This window comes from Hevea brasiliensis, chromosome 17 (assembly GCF_030052815.1).
Source record: "Hevea brasiliensis isolate MT/VB/25A 57/8 chromosome 17, ASM3005281v1, whole genome shotgun sequence".
NCBI lineage: Eukaryota > Viridiplantae > Streptophyta > Magnoliopsida > Malpighiales > Euphorbiaceae > Hevea > Hevea brasiliensis.
In genome coordinates, this window is record NC_079509.1 from 10,001 (window position 1) to 30,134 (window position 20,134).

Genomic DNA, 20,134 nt, shown 5'->3' on the forward strand with positions numbered 1-20,134 from the left:
TCCCTTAAGTTGTTCCATGAAAATGTTTTCTTCAATGTATCCATTGAGAAAAGCTGTTTTGACATCCATCTGCCAAATCTCATAATCATAGTATGCAGCTATTGCTAATAAAATCCTAATTGATTTAAGCATGGCAACAAAGTAGAAAGTCTCCTCATAGTCTATTCCTTGCCTTTGGCGAAACCCTTTCGCTACTAGCCTTGCCTTATAGGTCTCTACCTTTCCATCAGAACCAATTTTCTTCTTGAAAACCCATTTGTTCCCTATAGGTACAATACCTTCAGGTGGGTCAACAAGATCCCAAACTTGATTCTTATACATGGAATCAATCTCGGATTTCATAGCATCAATCCATTTTGAAGAGTCTATATCTGATATAGCTTCTTCATAGGTAAGTGGATCATCTCCATGATCTACTTCTTCATGAGTAGACAACTCTTGTTCTTCTTCATGAAGAAAACCATATCTCACTGGTGGGTGAGATACCTGGTTGTTCTATGAGGAACAACTGTAGATTATTCATCAATTGGTATAGGTGGACTAGATGGATCTATATCCATCCGATGCATTGGTTGGTCAGAATTCTCCAATTCTAACTCTATTTGCCTTCCTTTGCCTCCTTCTTGAACAAACTGTTGTTCAAGAAATGTGGCATCTCTACTTATCACAACCTTTTGTGAAGTAGGCAAATAAAAATAATATCCAAAACTATCTTTTGGATATCCAACAAATCGACCTCTTTCTGATCTGGTCTCCAATTTATCAGTGTTCAGCTTTTTGATATAAGCTGGACAACCCCAAATCTTAACATGCTTAAGACTTGGTTTTCTTCCATGCCATATCTCATAAGGTGTGGAAGAAACTGATTTTGATGGAATCCTATTCGAATATATAAAGTCGATTCTAATGCAAATCCCCAAAAGGAGATTGGCATATCAGTATAGCTCATCATACTACGTACCATATCCAATAAGGTACGATTTCTCCTTTCAGATACACCATTCAGCTATGGCGTTCCTGGAGGAGTCAGCTGAGAAACAATGCCATGCTCTCTCAAGTATTCATCAAATTCAGTACTCAAATATTCACCTCCACGATCTGATCGAAGAGCTTTAATACTTTTTCCTGTTTGATTTTCTACTTCAGATTTAAATTCCTTAAACTTTTCAAAGGATTCATGTTTGTATTTCATCAAATACAAATACCCAAACCTTGATTTATCATCAGTAAAGGTAATAAAATAATGAAAGCCCCCTCTAGCCATTTCTTTAAACGGACCACATACATCACTATGTATTAGTTCCAAAATATTTTCAGCTCTTAGCCCTTGTCCAACAAAGGGTGATCTAGTCATTTTGCCTTGAAGGCAAGATTCACAAGTTGGAGTAGGCTCAGAGCCCAATGAGGATAGAATCCCCATTTTCTCCAATTTTGCAATCCTATCTTCTGCAATATGACATAACCTTAAGTGCCAAATATATTTTGAACTTGAGTTGGTTTTCACCATGGCATTGTATTCTTTTAGATTGCTATACTCTGGCCAGTGGAAACACTTTCTTACTGGCAATGGAAACACTTTCCTATTGGCAATGGAAACACTTTCCTGGCAGTGGAAACACTTTCCTTTGCCTTTATCGACTTTAGTCTTCCTTTTCTCGCTTAGCTATTTTCTTGGAAGGACCAGAATCAAGTTTCTTTTTCTTATTGCCCTTCTTCTTGTTGGACTTTCCGGTGGAAGAAGATGCAACCAAAGCTACCTCTTTTCCTTTATTGCCCAAAGATATTATTTTGGGCAATAACCAAGATGTTGAGTAATTCACTAAGGTGCATTCTGTTTAGTCATATGGAAATTTGTCACAAAATTCCCAAAAACTCGGGAAGGGATCAAGGATCAAATCCGTTTGTAGTTGGAAATCCATGTTGAAGTCAAGATGTTCCAACCGCTCAATTAGCCGAATCATCTTGTGGACATGATCCCCAACATTACATCCCTCGGACATCCTCATACGGAATAGCTGTCTAGATATCTCATACCTAGCATTCCTTTGTGCTCACCATACAACTCTTGTAGGTGAAGGAGGATCTCACTGCACTCGAGATGTTCTCATGTTGCTTCGTAACTCATTACTCATAGAAGCAAGCATGTAACACTTAGCTCTCATATCATGCTCCTTCCACTTGTCCAAAGTTTCATGTTCCTCTTGTGGCCTCTGGAGGTAAGGGACCGGGAACATTTGAATCTAGAACATATCCTATATGTTCAAGGTTGAGACAAGTTTCAAATTTCTTAGCCATTCGCAGCATTAGGTCTGTCAACTTTGTTGTGATCAAGTATGCTTGCAAGGATATTGGATGGTGGTGGTTGTTTTGTGCTCATTTTTATCGTAAAATTAAGCTGCAGAAAATAACCAGATTAATTAGTAAACGTATCATGTAATTAACCAAAATGATTATGGTCTTTTAATCAAATTGGTCCTCCCACTAACTTAGCGAATCCTACACTTCCAAAGTAGAAAACGTAAATCCTAGTTGGATGGATTTCTAGTGGGTGATTGAATTCTTATAATTCTATTGATCATCCTCAGGTACATCCATTATTGGAATTACAATAAACTATAAGTGAGCAACTCCTTGCCCATCACATCTCATGTGAGGTTCAATCCTTTACCTAGCCCCTAATGCTCAAAATCTCATGTACATCCATTATTGACTTATCTTGCATTAGTTAAGTTGATCCCATTGAGTCAGTAATTATGCAAATAATTTTAATGTCCTCAGGTACATCCAATATTGGCCACTAAACCATTTACATATTTACAACATCTCATGCTTAACAATTATTCTTAAGAAAATCTCTTAAATAAATTGCATCTTATGCAACTATTTAAAATTTCTTAAAATAATTGCCCCAATGGAGGGCCTATGTTATAATTACTTTAATTATAGCATTTCCAACTTAATCATTTGTTTGGAAGATTTTATGGTCATTCTATTTACTATTAAGGTCTCACTTTGCACATTATCCATTTAGCATGCATATATCATATAATTGCATACATTCCCATACATCTCATGCATTCATGGATAAGCAATAAATATGGTATGATCATGGACTTTCTAAGGGATTCAATTCTGAGCCACCAAGAATTGAATCAGAGCATTCCTAGGTGCATTTCATTCATTCATTTTACAAGAGTTGCTGAAGGAGTACATAATCAACACTTGATATTGAATTCCTCCCACTGGTCCCACCAATGCTCTTGACCTCCTTGAACTTCTTGCAATCTAATATTACATAGTAATCCTTGGCATACCAAGGCGAATTTACAAGAACTTAAATAAATGAAATTACAACCCAAAAATATTACAAACTTAATAATACATGCCCAAAATAAATTAAAATAAATTAATTAATTTACAATCCCAAAGAAACATAAAAGAAATAAATCCAATCACATTGGTCTTTTATAGTCCATGATCATCCATCATGCATATCACTATTTAACAATTAAATAAAACATACATACTTAAATTAAATTGAATATCTCATATTCAACTTAAAAATTCAGATTTGAATATGATTCAAATCTGAATTTTTAAATTTATTTGAATCTCTTTTAATATGTTTTTGGATCTTTATTTGCCATTTAAGATTTTACAATTAATCAGATTAATTTTAGAACCCTAGATTAAATCAAGAACGATTACACTAACCTCTTGATGTCTTTGCAGCGTATGCGCACCTTTGAGATTCGTCTTCAGGACACCAGATGTTGTCCCTCTAGCTTGTCCATACCAAGAACACCTATGGCAGCCCTTGAACAGCTTCTAAAGCCTTTTCTATTAATTAGAAATTCATGTTCTGTTTTTTAAGAGATTAGAGATGTAAACAGGACACTAGAAACAATTTCTAGTATTCTTAATTCAAGAGATTGATGGCTAATCTCTTTGAATTGATGAGAGATGAAGAGAAATAGCTGGAGAGGCTCAAAGTGGCGTGACAATTGAGAGGAGAGGCTGCTGGTTATGTTTTCTTTTCATAACCACACTTAAATAGCTAGGTTAACACACTAAACCCTAGCCACATGTCACCTTTTGATTAGCTCTAGGTTTAAGTGACCCAATCACATTGTGCCAAGTGTCAAACCTATATTTAATATTGATTTTAATCATCTTACATGATTAAAAAACATTTGGCAAGCTTATGTGTTATGCCATGTGTCACCATCTCATGGTGCCACGTGTCACACTGTGAAATGACCAAAATGCCCCTGTGTCTTAATTTTGAGTTCTTAACCCAAAATAATTATTTTCTTCTTCTAATTAATTTATATCAAATATAAATTAATTAATTAATCTCTATTAATTAATTTCTCATCAATTAAATTCATATTTAAACACTTTAAATATAAATTTAATTTATACTACACATCCAATAATCTAGATTTGGTTTCAAGTCATGCTAGGGACTTTGCAATTTAATTGCAAACCAAATCTATTTAATTAATCAATTAAACTCTTTAATTAATTAATTAAATCATATTTAAATAGGTGATAACTTGTGTATGTGTGTGACTTACTAGGCTCATCACTAATTGGCAATGAGACATGATATCAACTCTTAATATCATCAGAACTCTTTCTTACCATAAATGATTTCTCTAAATCATTTTATGAATCTCATAGACCATGGTTAACACCTAGCATAGCATGCCATGGCCACCCAATTAGTAATAAGGTTTACCTTAAATGAACCTATAACATATGTTACCATGCACTAGAATCTCTCTGTTACAAAATCCCAACTCAAGTTGAGTCATGGTTTATGTCAAACTCCATTTGCTATGAATATTATGTTCTCTTTTAATTCCAGTTCTTGATTAAAAGATTTTTCTCATCGAAACTCTTTTACGAATAAATCTATCTGTCTGGCCAGAACTTGAAACATCAAGAACAATTAAATGAACATAGGATTTTAACTTTATTTACTTAGAGGAAGATTCCATCTTGATCAACACCTACCTCCATATATAACTAGCAGAGCCAACACATGCCCATATACCCATACATAGTACAAGTATGAAAGCGATCAAACTCAAACTACCTATATACAAGATAACTGTGCTATCTCAGTCTAAAGATTATATGCACTGATATGATTTATGACAAAACATTGACAAGAGTAAACTCCATGTGCTTGTCATAAGTGTCACTGGTTCGGCCTACTTATCATTTATAAGTGCCTATCAAGTTTGTTATATGGCATGAGACTCACCATTCCATCTTATTTATATCTCATATAAATAACTTGGGAACAAACATGAATACAATCTTTCTGGATAAGTCATGTCCTTATTATGAAGTATCCTCGATTGTGAACCTATTTATGATACTTTGTGCTAGAAATATTGTCACTCATATTCTTAACAACTTAAGAATAATATTTCTAACAAAATATCAATGGACCTTTTCTATTACACATAAATATATTATGTAAATGGAAAAGTGGAAATGCCTTTTATTATTAAAAATATGTACAAGATACATACTAAATGATATGCTCTAGGGCATACTACTAACAATCTCCCACTAGCACTAGAGCCATTCATTACAATATCTTAGACCTATCTTCTCAAGATGTCGGTCTAACTGAGTCTGTGACATAGGCTTAGTGAATGGATCAGCTGGATTTTCAGCTGATGCTATTTTCTGCATGGCTACATCGCCTTGCGCAACTATTACTCTGATAATTTTGTAGCGCCTTTCTATGTGTTTGGATTTCTGGTTAGACATTGGTTCCTTAGCTCAGTATGATCGCTCCATTGTTGTCACAATGTAATGGAACTGCTGACTCAATGGAAGGAACTACTGTAAGTTCTGTCACGAACTTCTTTATCCAAACAGCTTCCTTTGCAGCATCTGATGCAGCAATATACTCAGCCTCAGTAGTAGAATCTGCAGTCGTGCTCTGTTTGGAACTCTTCCAACTGACTGCACCTCCATTACAAATATGAGTGACAATATTTCTAGCACAAAGTATCATAAATAGGTTCACAATCGAGGATACTTCATAATAAGGACATGACTTATCCAAAAAGATTGTATTCATGTTTGTTCCCAAGTTATTTATATGAGATATAAATAAGATGGAATGGTGAGTCTCATGCCATATAACAAACATGATAGGCACTTATAAATGATAAGTAGGTCGAACGGTGACACTTATGACAAACACATGGAGTTTACTCTTGTCAATGTTTTGTCATAAATCATATCAGTGCATATAATCTTTAGACCTGAGATAGCACAGTTATCTTGTATATAGGTAGTTTGAGTTTGATACTGCTTTCATACTTGTACTATGTATGGGTATATGGGCATGTGTTGGCTCCTGCTAGTTATATATGGAGGTAGGTGTTGATCAAGATAGAATCTGTTCCTCTAAGTAAATAGAGTTAAAATCCTATGTTCATTTGATTGTTCTTGATGTTTCAAGTTCCTGGCCAGGACAGATAGATTTATTCAGAAAAGAGTTTCTGATGAGAAAAATCTTTTAATCAAGAACTGGAATTAAAAGAGAACATAATATTCATAGCAAATGGAGTTTGACATAAACCATGACTCCAGCTTGAGTTGGGATTTTGTAACAGAGAGATTCTAGTGCATGGTAACATATGATTATAGGTTCATTTAAGGTAAACCTTATTACTAATTGGGTGGCCATGGCATGCTATGCTAGGTGTTAACCATGGTCTATGAGGTTCATAAAATGATTTAGAGAAATCATTTATGGTAAGAAAGAGTTCTGATGATATTAAGAGTTGATATCATGTCTCATTGCCAATTAGTGATGAGCCTAGTAAGTCACACACATACACAAGTTATCACCTATTTAAATATGATTTAATTAATTAATTAAAGAGTTTAATTGATTAATTAAATTGGTTTGGTTTGCAATTAAATTGCAAAGTCCCTAGCATGACTTGAAACCAAATCAAGATTATTGGATGTGTAGTATAAATTAAATTTATATTTAAAGTGTTTAAATATGAATTTAATTGATGAGAAATTAATTAATAGAGATTAATTAATTAATTTATATTTGATATAAATTAATTAGAAGAAGAAAATAATTATTTTGGGTTAAGATCTCAAAATTAAGACACAGGGGCATTTTGGTCATTTCACAGTGTTTCACGTGGCACCATGAGATTGTGACAAATTGGATTACACATAAGCTTGCCAAATGTTTTTTTAATCATGTAAGATGATTAAAATCAAGATTAAATATAGGTTTGACTCTTGGCACAATGTGATTGGGTCACTTAAACCTAGAGCTAATCAAAGGTGACATGTGGCAAGGGTTTAATGTGTTAACCTAGCTATTTAAGTGTGGTTATGAAAAGAAAACATAACCAGCAGCCTCTCCTCTCAATTGTCACGCCACTTTGAGCCTCTCCAGCTATTTCTCTTCATCTCTCATCAATTCAAAGAGATTAGCCATCAATCTCTTGAATTAAGAACACTAGAAATTGTTTCTATTGTCCTGTTTACATCTCTAATCTCTTAAAAGCGTAACTTGAATTTCTAATTAATAGAAAAGGCTTTAGAAGCTGTTCAAGGGCTGCCATAGGTGTTCTTGGTGTGGACAAGCTAGAGGACAACATCTGGTGTCCTCAAGACGAATCTCAAAGGCAGCACGCAAAGACATCAAGAGGTTAGTGTAATCGTTCCTGATTTAATCTAGGGTTCTAAAATAAATCTGATTAATTTTAAAATCTTAAATGGCAAATACAGATCCAAAAACATATTAAAAGAGTTTTAATATGTTGTTTATCATTGAAATCAAATAGATAAAAATAAATCTTGCATGGTGCATGTGACCCTAGGTGAAAATTTTTTGAATTCAATGGTATAATCTTGTGTTTTTCACGCTTCCGTTCCTTCAATTGGTAGGTTATTGGATGTATAGTATAAGTTAAATTTATATTTAAAGTGTTTAAATATGAATTTAATTGTGAGAAATTAATTAATAGAGATTAATTAATTAATTTATATTTGATATAAATTTATTAGAAGAGAAGAAATAATGATTTTGGGTTGAGAACTCAAAATTACAACATAATGGTAATTTGGTCATTTCATAGGGTGACATGTGGCACAATGAGATGGTGACACATGGCATTATATAAGTTTGCCATTTGTTTTCCTATCATATAAGGTCATCAAAGTCAAGATTAAATCTAGCTTTGACACTTGGCTTAATGTGATTAAGTCAATTAAAAATAAGATGCAATGTGATGGTGACATGTGGCATAGCGTTTAAGTGATTACTTGACCTAATTATATAAAGTGATGTTATAAGAAAATAAAATCAGCCAATACTCTTATTTCTCTCAAAGGTGGTGGCACCTCTTCTTATTCCTCTCCTCTTTGTCTTTTCTCATCAATTCAAAGAGAATTGCCCAAATTTCTTTGAACTAAAATTGTTAGAAATTATTTCTAGTGTCCTATACACACATAAAACCTCTCTAAAGGTAAGAACCTAATTTATAATTGATTGGCAAAGGCTTGAGAAGCAAATCGGGGGCTGCCCATTGGTGATCTTGGTGTGGACAAGCTAGAGGGACAACACTTGGGGTCCTAGGTGCTTCCTAAAATACTAATCACATCCATTGTGTATCAAAGAGGTTAGTGCTCTAATTCCTCTTTTAAACTAGGGTTTAAATGAATTAATTTATTAATTCACAATCTTGAATGGTAAACATAGATTCTAATAAATATTAAAAGTGTTTTAATATGCAATTGAGTATTAAAATTAATTACGCACATAAAAGATGTGGTATGATGCATGTAACCCTAAAAGAAAATTTTTGTAATTTAATGCTCTAATGAACTAATTACCATGCTTTCGCTCCTACAATTGATATTTAGGGTTAATATTCATTGCATTTTATTAGTGTTTTGTCTCTTTTTATGTTTATTTTATGTGTTTTTAGTAATATTTTAGAAAATTTCTTAATCCAACCCAATTTTTTGATTTTTATATTTTATTATGTGTTTTTATCTAGTTCTTGAACTAAGGACAAATTTGGAAGAGATCTGTAAGTCAAAAAGTGAAGAACGGAAAGCCAGAAGAATTACACAGGTCATGTAACCTACCCTATGTAACCTCCTGGACCCCGTGCAACCTTCTAGACAAAAGAAAATTAAAAAATTCAAGCCATAAAAAATTATACGAGGTACCCAGTGTAACGTTACAAGGCCTGTGTACTGTCCCCAGACAAAAATTCTAACTTAATTTCTCTTCTTTCTAACTCGATCCGGATGGACTTATAAGATTTTTAGGACTCTGAAATAAGGATTTTTACACTAGATATAAATATAATAAGTCAGGATTTAGGGGTTAGGAACCTTATTACATTAAAAAGGACCAATTTACATTCAAGAGTGTGCATTAACTTCAAGAAAGGCATAGGAGAAACAAGAACTACAAGATTGCTGGAAGGGATTTTTAGCTGAAGTTCTAAAAGTCTAAGGTTGCAATTCTCCATCTGGATTCTTTCCTTCTATTTCTTCTCATATATTTTCTTTATTTTATAAACTTGATTGTAACTCACGATGTATGAGTAGTTTCTTTATTCTAGGATTACGGATGTAGCACTCTCAATTTAATTGTGAATTTGATTTGATTTTATTTAATATATTTGGTATTTTATTCTTTGATTCAATCTCTTATGTTCTTAATGCATGTTATGTGTTGGTATCCACTTAGTATTGATTCTAGATATTAATTGAATGATTGAAATACGAAGATTAATATTAGAAAATCAAGATTTTGAACTTAAGATTCTTGATTTAGAGATAGGATTGAATTCTATGTGGATCTAATAATTAATCAAAGAATATAATGAGTTTTAATTAATTTAATCGTTACGAAAATATGGTTTAGGTTAATTAAAATACACCTTGAGTATCTTGAGAGGGGACTTAAGATAACTTAAAATTAATTTTCTTCAAAGTAATAATTTCTTATTTATTGAATAAATTAGATTTATTCTATAATTGATTAAAGTGTGAACCTCTAATTTTAAAATATTTTTATTAATTAATATTCAAGTTTAATTAATTATTTTATATTTTATTTCTTTTAATTTAGATTTAATTACTATTTTTATACAATTCAATGACAATCCGTGCACTTGTCAAGTTGTAAACCAGCAAACAACATGTAAACTTATACTCATTATTCTCTACATACATCCGAAATCCATTGTTTTCTAAATTATTTTTGGATAATAATCCCTTTGAAAGGAAGCCTCCCATCCAATTGGGTTCAAATGCTGTTGGACGGCAATAAACAGTGTTTGCGGTATTCTGCGAGAGCCCACAATGGGAAGCAATCCTTATATATTGGGTAGTGAAGCATGTTGTTATTCTTGAATGCTCCCAATATTTCCTACAGTTAAATCATTTTATTATACACTAAATCACACTATTAAACAACCAACACCATCATATATATATATATATATATATATATATATATACATAGACGGTATTTCTACTAATAATCTTATAGATTTAGATACCTGCTGAGGGAAGCTACCGTCTTCCATTTGAGAATTGATCAACAACTTTGCTCCACGATGAAGAGGAGTAGGGTCTCTCTTTGCCTATTTCAATCAATGAATTAACACTTCTCTATTTTGGACAAAAAGGAATGACTAACTGCATCAAAACCCAGTAAGGATAAGCAAAAGGCCAACTCACCTGACCCGCATGCATTAAACCCAACATAGCCCACGCTGTATGAACCAAATTGGACCGCCATTCTTTAAGGGGTGTATATATCTGAATCATTAAATAAATTAAATCATTAATTAAATTAAATTAATGGAAGAATTTGAAATATAATATTTAAATTTGATAAAAATATATTATTTACTGAATTGATTATATTCATGAATATATATTAAACTCATAAATATAGTAAATATTTTATTTGAATGTAGATTTAAAATAATTTATAAAATGATGTTATTTTAAATTTAATTTGAAAAAAAAATAACAAATATAATAATAATATTTATAATTTATCAATAATTTGAAATAAAATTAAATTTAAATCCCTCATTTTAAATTTTTAATATCTAAACATAGCATTATACCCCCATTTTTTTCTTAAAATAAAATCTCAATTACTATGCAACACTTGCCTTATTTGGGCAGGAGAGACAACTCTCTCCCCAACCCCCATCGCGGCATTGATTTTTTAGCAGAAAATCAACGCCTTTACGCACCGCGGGACACTCGTCATAAGTTTTTCCAGCAGCCAATAGCCCAACAAGCGCAAACCATGTCCCATAAATGAAGCAAATTCCCCAATTTCCATACCTACATATTTTTACATTTATGTCAAAATGATTGCTCTTCTCTAGCAATGAAATTTCTATCTTCGATATAAAAAAAAAAAAAAGCTATATGTACCAAGAACCATCAGCTGTTTGAATGTCTTGGAGATATTGGACAGCATTGGCGATGCAGTTCTCAATTTCTTTGGTCCTATAATCTGGGTGCATCTTCATGAACATTACTAGCGCATCAATTGCAGATGATGTGCACTCAACATACCTGTATACAATTTAATTTTTTTAATTAATGGAATTTCATGGGCAATTTATTTTATTTATTTATTTATTTTTATTTTGTGGTATAAAGTAAAGCCAAAAATCATATGGTCTTCTTACTCATGCTCGATCACAATGTTCTCAAGAAATTCCATGGGATTGAGTTTCTAAGGTCAAAAAGAATTAAGAAACATAATTAAGATTGGTTTCCACAAAATTAGAATTAAATACAAGGGGTAAAATTGAAAGCATTTGTAAGAGTTTCTTAATTACCTCTAACCACATTGCACCTCTTACCGGCTCCCAGGGTGGTAAGCCACCATTTTTACTCTGTAATCTCTCACAGATTCAGTAATATATCTACCTACTTGTGAATAACATGAAACTTTAATTAAAAAAAATTAATTAATTAATTAATTAAAACCTGCAGGGAAAGTATGACATTGACCGCATCATATAAGCGTTGAGGCTCTGCCTTGTCACCGATGGCTTCTGGAGGCAACTTTGAAGCATATAGAAGACACTTTATGATAGAGAGAGACAGATCGAGGAGAATTTAATTAGTTTTCCTTCTCGAGAAATAGACATATTAATTATGGAGTAGTGGATCAGTTACCTTCAAGCCTTCTGCAGTGCAATCAGAAACTTGCCAGCCATGATCTTGATCGGAGAAAGGCCATGCTCCTTTAGAAATGTGACGAAACATGCAATTAAAGTCACCTGCAGGATTGTCTTTCATCTTCCAAAAAAAAACATAATTAATTTATGACCAAAATTTGACAATATGTAATAAATTAATTAATGACAGAAAAAAAAAGGAAAAGAAAGTTTCGTACCTGAGTTTTCTTAATGAAATCGTATGCTTTGGCTAGTGTGGGCATGATTTCATTGCCGAGATCGCTGAGAAACAAAGCCTGAAAGGTAAAATTAGCATCCCAAGCCTGACTGCCGAATCCCTGCACATATATTAACCAACTCGATTAAGCAAGGTTTAAATGAACATAAAAGACATACACAAATATGATGTGTACTAGTACTGTACTGACAGAAACTTTAATTCCATCCTCTGCAAGCCAAAAGTAATCTGGAACCCTGGCAAGATGTTTCTTGAAGCAAATACCTTCAGGATCTTCCACCCAGCAAGCAAGCATGCATAACGCCTAAAACAAAAATTAATACATAAGATACGATAATATATATAGTTAGTAGGCAGTAGCATATGTGTTTGTAATGAGATACGATACTATATATAGTACAATAACCTTCTCTACGCATCCGATGGTAATGTATCTGCTATTCTCATCTTCATAATGGATATGATGCATTGTTGCTTGAAGAGCCTTCTCTCTGATTAACTTATTCAAAGGCCAGCGTGTTAAAATGGGCTCCGAAAGGACATAAAGAGTATCCCACAAAATGTTTTGAATCCGAGAATGGGGATAATAAAGATCCTCCTGAATTCACAAAAAATAATCATCAATATCCCTATCAAAAAAAGAAAACATTTTTTAAGTTCAAGAACCAATGTGGCTAAATGGATCACCTTTGCACATAGATGGCGCACACTTGACCATTGAATGGTATGGTAAGGCTGAGTAAAGATTTCCTCTCTCAATTCAAGAATGAGAGGGGTAATAGGGGCAACAAACCTTTTCCCATACAAGTAAGACATTGGCATGTAAACCATTCGACAATAGCACCACATTTTGGCTGCATTTTATTTCGCAAAAGATTAAGAATCAATTATATTATGCTTTATTATTATATTTCATAAAATAAACATTATATACAGCGGCAGATTTACTGTGAACAAAGAGGGGTTGGCCCCTCTTTTTTCCTCGCATTAATAAAAAATTTTGCATATATATATTAGGTATATTATTATTGTTAAGAAGCTGGCGGACCTGGATGTACAGGAACAGAAGAGGGCAAAACCCAAAACTCTGGTGGCATAGGGTTGCATCCACACCAATCAAACAGACCAAGTATCTGCAACAACAAATAATAAGTTAGAAACAATATATATATATATATATATATATATATATAGAGAGAGAGAGAGAGAGAGAGAGAGAGAGAGAGGTGTCAATTAATTAGGCACCGCAAGCCAAGTCTTTCCCCATGAGGAAATATAAGTGGCACCACCATGGTCCAAGATCCATTTCCGTGCTCTGCTACAAGCATTGTCTTGACCACCATCAGGCCCTTCGCCCAGCATCCGCATACAAATGTAACTCAGAACTGTGCAAAACATGCAACTGTGACTCTCAATGTCTATGCCCCATCCGCCATCTTCATTCTGCCAATTAATTAATTGATTATTAATAAGCAGCAAATTAATCCCAACCAATAAGATATATGTATTATTGTTATACCTGATGATAGTACAAGTAACGGAGTATTTCTCTGCGGTACTCGGCATGGAAATAAGTATTGAGATGTCCCGTAATGTAAAGACAAAACACCTACAATTAATTGCCCTTATATTTGTCAAATCACTAATACTAATATGCAACTTAAGTTTAGGAATTAAAAATGAAGAAATTAATTTATAAGTGGAAGCAAGTGTTCTTACAAAGGGTGGAGTAAAAAAAAGTACGCCAGCATTTTCAGCCGGCCAATGGCCATCGCTGGCTTGCAGGGCTGATAAGAAGTGAGCAGACCTCCTTATCGCTGTTGTGGTCTTCTCGCATGTGATTTTCTCACCATTCTCTATTCTTACTGCAGGTATCTTTTGTTCGAAGTTCTTCTCTCGTAGAGCCTGGAATTTTTTAATTTTCACACTATTTATTTTAATCAAATTACTGTTTTAAATCTTTAATGACAAGGGTAATGATCTTTAGTTAAAATAATGAAGAATTTATAAATATAAGATACATTTTTTTTTTAATGTATGTAAAATTTTTTTATAAATTTCTAACATCTTTAATATTTTCGTCCTTATGTCTTGCGCCTTATATCGTTATCGTTAAATATTTTATTAATATTACGGACTTGCAACTTGTAACTCCGAGATACCGTTTGTCAGAAATTTAAAAGAAAAGGAAAACCACTCCTCAATCCTCATTCATATAACCTTAAATTCACCGTTTTATCTTATTGGTTTTTTTTTTGGGGGGAGGGGGGGTGTAAATATCTTATTGGTTTGTTTTGGCCATGCCCAAGAGGGACTATATTAATATTTTAGTTTTTTTTTTCCAATAAACTCATAAATAATGGAATAAAATGAAAAAAAAAAAAAAGAGATGACCTGAAATTGCCAAAGGAGGTTGGAGCAGCACTTGACTTTAAAGCGGTTTTGATAGAAGTTAAGGCGAGCATGCTCAACCTGGGCTCGCTCTTCAGGGGTGCCAGCATCAGCCTCATATTCCCATGTTTGCCTTCCAGTGAAGTTGTTTGTACTGAATAAATATGGATTACCTGCCCCATCCGCAATCTTTAGCCTCCACATCCTGATATCTCCTTCTTCCTCCTTCTCTATCATGCAAATAAAAAATGACAAAAAATATATATAAATATATGATCGTTGGTAAGGCTAACTTTCTATTTTGATAATATTGTTAACTCGGCTCTATATACCCATTAATCTTGCTTAATTATCTATTTAATTGATAACCCATGGAAAAAAAATGATAGATGAACGTACCTTGGGAATTGTATGTCCTTCCCAAATAGTAGAGACTGCAAGCTGATCTGTGCTCAAAGCTTAAATTCTTGGATTACATTAAGAGGAAATATATAAGATGGGTTAGCTAGCAATGTTTTGCTTATAAAGGCAAAATATGTGGACTTCGTCGTTAATTGACTTGCACACGTTGCCATAATTAATTAAAATTTAGTAGTTATTTAATAACCTTGTTGACAAAGTCTGCCTTCGTCTTTGCTGGACAAACCTTCTCCTTCACATTTCAATATAATTAATTAAACATACAACTGGTAACCGCAAATTAAGCTACACCTCAATCATAAACTTTGATAGCTAATTATTTGATATATTAGAAGCATTAAAAAATAGTGATTCATCTCTTACAAAAAAGTGAATCTTTCTTATAATATGAAAAATGAGTCTCACATAATTATGAGAGATAGTGCATATACATCGAGTGTACCTACATTGAATAATTTAAGTTGCACTGACTCTTGCACATGGAGCTAAATGGGGCTCCATCATTAATGAGTTCTAATTGCAAAAAATAAAAATAAAAATAGAAAAGTTCAACTCGTACACCGTGAAGTACTGCTTTAATTATATATTTAAGAAGTTAAAATATTTGTATGCATATTCTACTCTTTTTGAAGCAGAATTAGATACGATTCCAAGAATTTAATAGAGGTAAAATTACAGTGTAATCATTGGCGGGTCACAGGCTATATAGTACAAAAATGCTATATAACTCAAATTGAGCTAGCTCAAAATGGCATATTGGTAATTAAATTGAAATCCATTGTCTTTTTACCCTTTTAAGATATGAGCCATTTAGCGTGGCTTTTGAGCCATTTAACTCATTTATAAGTCCCTTGATTATGAAATCTCTTCATTCAATATCTACTCACCAAACAACATTTTGCAATGTCAAATTAAGATATCAGGTAGTTGTTGCAATTCTAAAAATTGAAAGCTTTCGTGAATTCTTTTTATGATTATAACCTACTTCATGACTTATAGAGATCAATGACCTTGATTCTTCCATTCATCAAGCTCTCATATCCTACTGTACTCTCAAAATATGAGGCTCACAAGCAATAGAAGAAAAGAAAAAATTTATGTTGTCTTCCATGGTCTTCGACCTGGGATTTACACCTCATAGCAAGAATGCTCCCCACTTGTTATTGGTGTAAGCAGGAGTTTGTACAAATCATATGACACAATGGAGGAGGCCTTGCATTCATTCAATCATGCTGACAATCTGCCTATGAATTCAGATCATGGTGGAGATAAAATGTCTCATGTTGCTTCATCTGGAATCTCAACAACTTTTATCAATGAAGAGCCATGTCAACAATATCTTTCTACAATCAATATAGAGTCAAAGAAATCCTTAACATTTGGAAAGGAAGCCCCATGTGAAGAATCTCCTTCAACAAATAATCTGCAGTCAAGAAATATGGAGTCCAAAAATTTGGATTATAGTGCTTTTTTCTATGGATTTGTTGCTGGGATCATTTTGGGGGTTTTATTTGGATGTTGCTTGATGTAGTTTATAGCGATTGGAAAAAACTGAAGTGATTACCCTTTTGATGTGTTATCTTAAAGCCTAATGTATATATTAGTAAATTTAAATTATGAAGTTGTTTTGGTGGTTTAAAAAATTTGTCATGATAATTTTTTCATTTTCTAAATATACTTGATTGTGATATGAGTTCCTTGCATTTAAAATATCTGTGGAAATTTTGCAGATTGGAAATTTTGCAGATTGTGTTTCTTTATTTTTTACAATCAAAATGATTTGAATTACAGTGCCAAAGAGGCAAAAGAGATTATAAGACAATTCAAAATTACTTGCATAACATGAAGCTAGTTACAAGGTAAACAATTATAGAAAAAATATCATAGCCACGTATATTGCAACTGAATTAGCTTTCCTATTTACTAAGGAGAAAGCAATATGAGAAAAGTCTAGCATGTGGTTCTTGAGTGTGTGAATAGGAGCCTTGATTTCCCATCGAATAGCTGTATGAGGATCATGGAGTGCTAAAATAAAATTGTTGAATATGTTTGAAGGATGGCCTTACTAACCCTTCTTGCCAAATCATGGAGGGCTGTAGCTTTTAGATTTTATGGTCTTAGTTTTATATTTACATATAACATTTAGAGTTTCAAATTTTATCTTTATAAAACATAATCATTTTTCATGTTTGAGTAAAATAAGACACCAACTTGACACATCCTTCATTTAGCATGAGGTAATGACTAAGCAAATGCTGAAGTATCAGAGATGACAATAACATTGTTGTCATAGTTTGTTGCATTTCCATTTATTTGAGGCAACTGAAGGAAGATATCATAAGACTTCAAGAGTGATAGCTCGTCCAATAAGGTGGCAATGATATATTCCTCCCAGATCAAGAACCAATCTTTTCAGTAGCTGATTCACTTCAGTTTTCAGCTCTTCCAATTGTTGCTTAGTGCTATTGTATATTGTTTCTAGCATTGCCGAAGATGCAGGCAAGTTACTGAACCTCCTAATCCTTCTCTATGGTGTTGTATCCATGGGAAAGAATTGAACTAATGAATGTAATTAGATTGATGCTACTAAGCTCAGTTAATCTCCATGTATATATGTTGAACATGGAGACTTTTACACTAAGAATGATGTTTTCATTGTTTAACATGAGATTTAATAAGACATGTTGGTGGCTAAAGTAAGTAGCTCTCATATAGGGTTCTTAGCTTAGTTTATTGTGCATGCATGCTAGACATGCAATGGACATTCATTGTGGTGGATACACTGATTCTATTTTAATGAGTATGCTTATGAGGAATAGATCACAAAAAAGTTGTTTTGTTAATTGTGTTGGCTTGTTCATTCTGTGGTTATGAGATTGTTTTATCTATTTTTTGTCAAGTGTCCTTGGGTAGTTTATCATCCACTTATTTTCTTTTCTTATCCTGTCAGCGTGTTGGTGGGTACTTGCTTCTTCTAATTTAGTTGTGTCTCCATTATTGTTGATTGTATTTGGTGTGCTCTATTGGGTTATTTTAAAATCCTAGTGGTTTAGCTAGTTATGGTTGTTGTTTTATGTGCCTTCTATGCTAGGCTTTAGTTTAGTATTCTTCTACAATCTTTGCTTCAGGAGATATTTAACACTACTATCTAATTAGATAATGAAATGCTTATAAAATGCCTGGTAAGCAGATGATGCTCTTAGTGCTTTATAGCAAACAAGTAGAAAAATTATAGTTTTTCAATTATTATGCTTTATTAACATAAGCAATGGATTATCTGGTTATAAAAGAGAAGGAAGAACTTCAGAAGCAACAACAATAGTTATTTATAATGTTTAACATTGACATTAAAAAACAAAGGAAAATAGAGCATATTGTCTTATGAAAGATAGTTTAAAAACCCACCACGTCCAACTAAAATAACCCTATTGTCACTTAGCCAAACAAAGAAAACACATAAGGCCAAAATAAGATAGTTTAAACACAGTTGAAGTTACTACCCAGATCTTGCAATTACGGTATTAAAAACAACCTTATCATCATCAGCAGCCACATCCAACATGAATTCCACCTCATCATCTTCTGCTAACTAGTTTTCGTGCACAAAAACATTCCAACCCTTTTCAAATTTGGCCTTCTTAAAGACTCCATCTTTACTAAACTCAGTGACATAATGAACTATCCATTTTTTATCGCCAGTTCCATGTATGTCAACCAACATGCCATCCAAGCCAAGGAATTCCTTTGCAAATTTTATTGGAATATTCTAGTAAATAACACAAGCAAACAATATGAGTGATGTATTATTTTCAGAATAGATAATGTTGTAAATATGGACTGCGAAAATAATAAATAGAAGTTTTTGGGAATTTCCTCTAGGATTTAACATGTACTTCTGGTATATGATCAAAACCAGTAAACAGAACAGCAACAATATCTCAAAGTCACCTAGTAGCAAAGTTTAGTTAGTTTTTTTTTAATTGTCAATAAAGAGAAATTTTTATTTCAAACAAATGTGTAGCAGAAAGCAAAAAGAAACACTAGGTTTAAAAAAATCAAGTTTTACAGCAAAGAAAGTATGTCTATTTGTTCCAGTCAATAACACAAAATAGAAGACTTATAAAAACAAAATAAATATACCACTTTGTACTTCCAATCATAGGTGGTCATCACAGACACAAAGTTGGGCTGAATTGTAAGTGATTCAGAATCAAAATTATTGTTCAGGTTCTCTACAAAACACATGAAATTTAGTTAAAAAAAAAATACACAGATAATGCAAACAAAGGAATTTTTGCTCCTTACTTTCCATTGAAAAAAATTACAGGTAATGCGAAAAGAACTACATGTTACTACATCATCATCTGAAGAAATTTGTAAGATCTCTTGAATTGGTGGACTTCCATAATCAATATCGGCTCTTGATTTATTGAACATCAAAAGCTCAAGTACTGATTCACTAGTGGCCTTAAATACGATGTAGATTTTCTCTTTCAGTTTGTAGTGTTTAATTAGTTCAGCAACACTATCTTGAAGATAAAACTTTTCATCGCCATTATCTACTCCAACTGCAACCTACCATGAGTGACCTTCCAACCCTTAACAAACAAGGTTACCATGTCAAATTTAAATACATCGACCATTTCAAGCACATGATTTGGAATCTTCTATAAGAGGGACAAAAAATAGATGGCAATCAGACAAAGGGAGATTATGTTTGTAAAAGAAAATTACGTAAAAGATAATTTGAAAAAAAAAAAAGGATGAAGATGCCTTACAATCCTCTTGGTATTGCCTTCAACAATGAAATAGAACCCATATTTTATTGCCATGGAGC

The 20,134-nt window shown here is 32.9% G+C and overlaps 1 protein-coding gene across 2 annotated transcripts; it reads right to left on the bottom strand.

Annotated features, from left to right (window-relative positions):
• Positions 1 to 10,210: 10,210 nt before the first annotated feature.
• LOC110657399 (beta-amyrin synthase) lies at positions 10,211 to 15,369 on the bottom strand. 2 transcript variants are annotated; one of them, XM_021814586.2, is made up of 19 exons: positions 15,277 to 15,369; positions 14,881 to 15,107; positions 14,206 to 14,391; positions 14,006 to 14,095; positions 13,732 to 13,929; positions 13,535 to 13,619; positions 13,174 to 13,340; positions 12,893 to 13,084; positions 12,677 to 12,790; positions 12,467 to 12,586; positions 12,247 to 12,369; positions 12,055 to 12,153; positions 11,904 to 11,960; positions 11,751 to 11,797; positions 11,491 to 11,634; positions 11,220 to 11,397; positions 10,774 to 10,854; positions 10,593 to 10,676; positions 10,211 to 10,459 (listed from the first exon to the last, which is right to left on the bottom strand). In XM_021814586.2, exons 2-19 carry the CDS (start codon positions 15,079 to 15,081, stop codon positions 10,337 to 10,339), a joined length of 2,289 nt encoding a protein of 762 aa, XP_021670278.2. In that variant the 5' UTR covers positions 15,082 to 15,107; positions 15,277 to 15,369; the 3' UTR covers positions 10,211 to 10,336. The 2 variants fall into 2 exon arrangements, with proteins under 2 accessions (XP_021670278.2, XP_021670279.2); XM_021814587.2 differs by having other exon boundaries at positions 14,881 to 15,102; positions 15,277 to 15,360.
• Between the last annotated feature and the right edge of the window lie 4,765 nt (positions 15,370 to 20,134).

Bases quoted from the DNA above. Each gene is read 5' to 3' on its own strand.
- LOC110657399 (XM_021814586.2), bottom strand. From the start codon at position 15,081: ATGTGGAGGCTAAAGATTGCGGATGGGGCAGGTAATCCATATTTATTC. The intron at 12,791-12,892 runs GTTATTGTACTA...TTTTTGTTTTAG, and splicing joins CCATCGGATGCGTAGAGAAG to GCGTTATGCATGCTTGCTTG. The intron at 11,798-11,903 runs GTAATTAAGAAA...TTTTGACCTTAG, and splicing joins GAGGTGCAATGTGGTTAGAG to AAACTCAATCCCATGGAATT.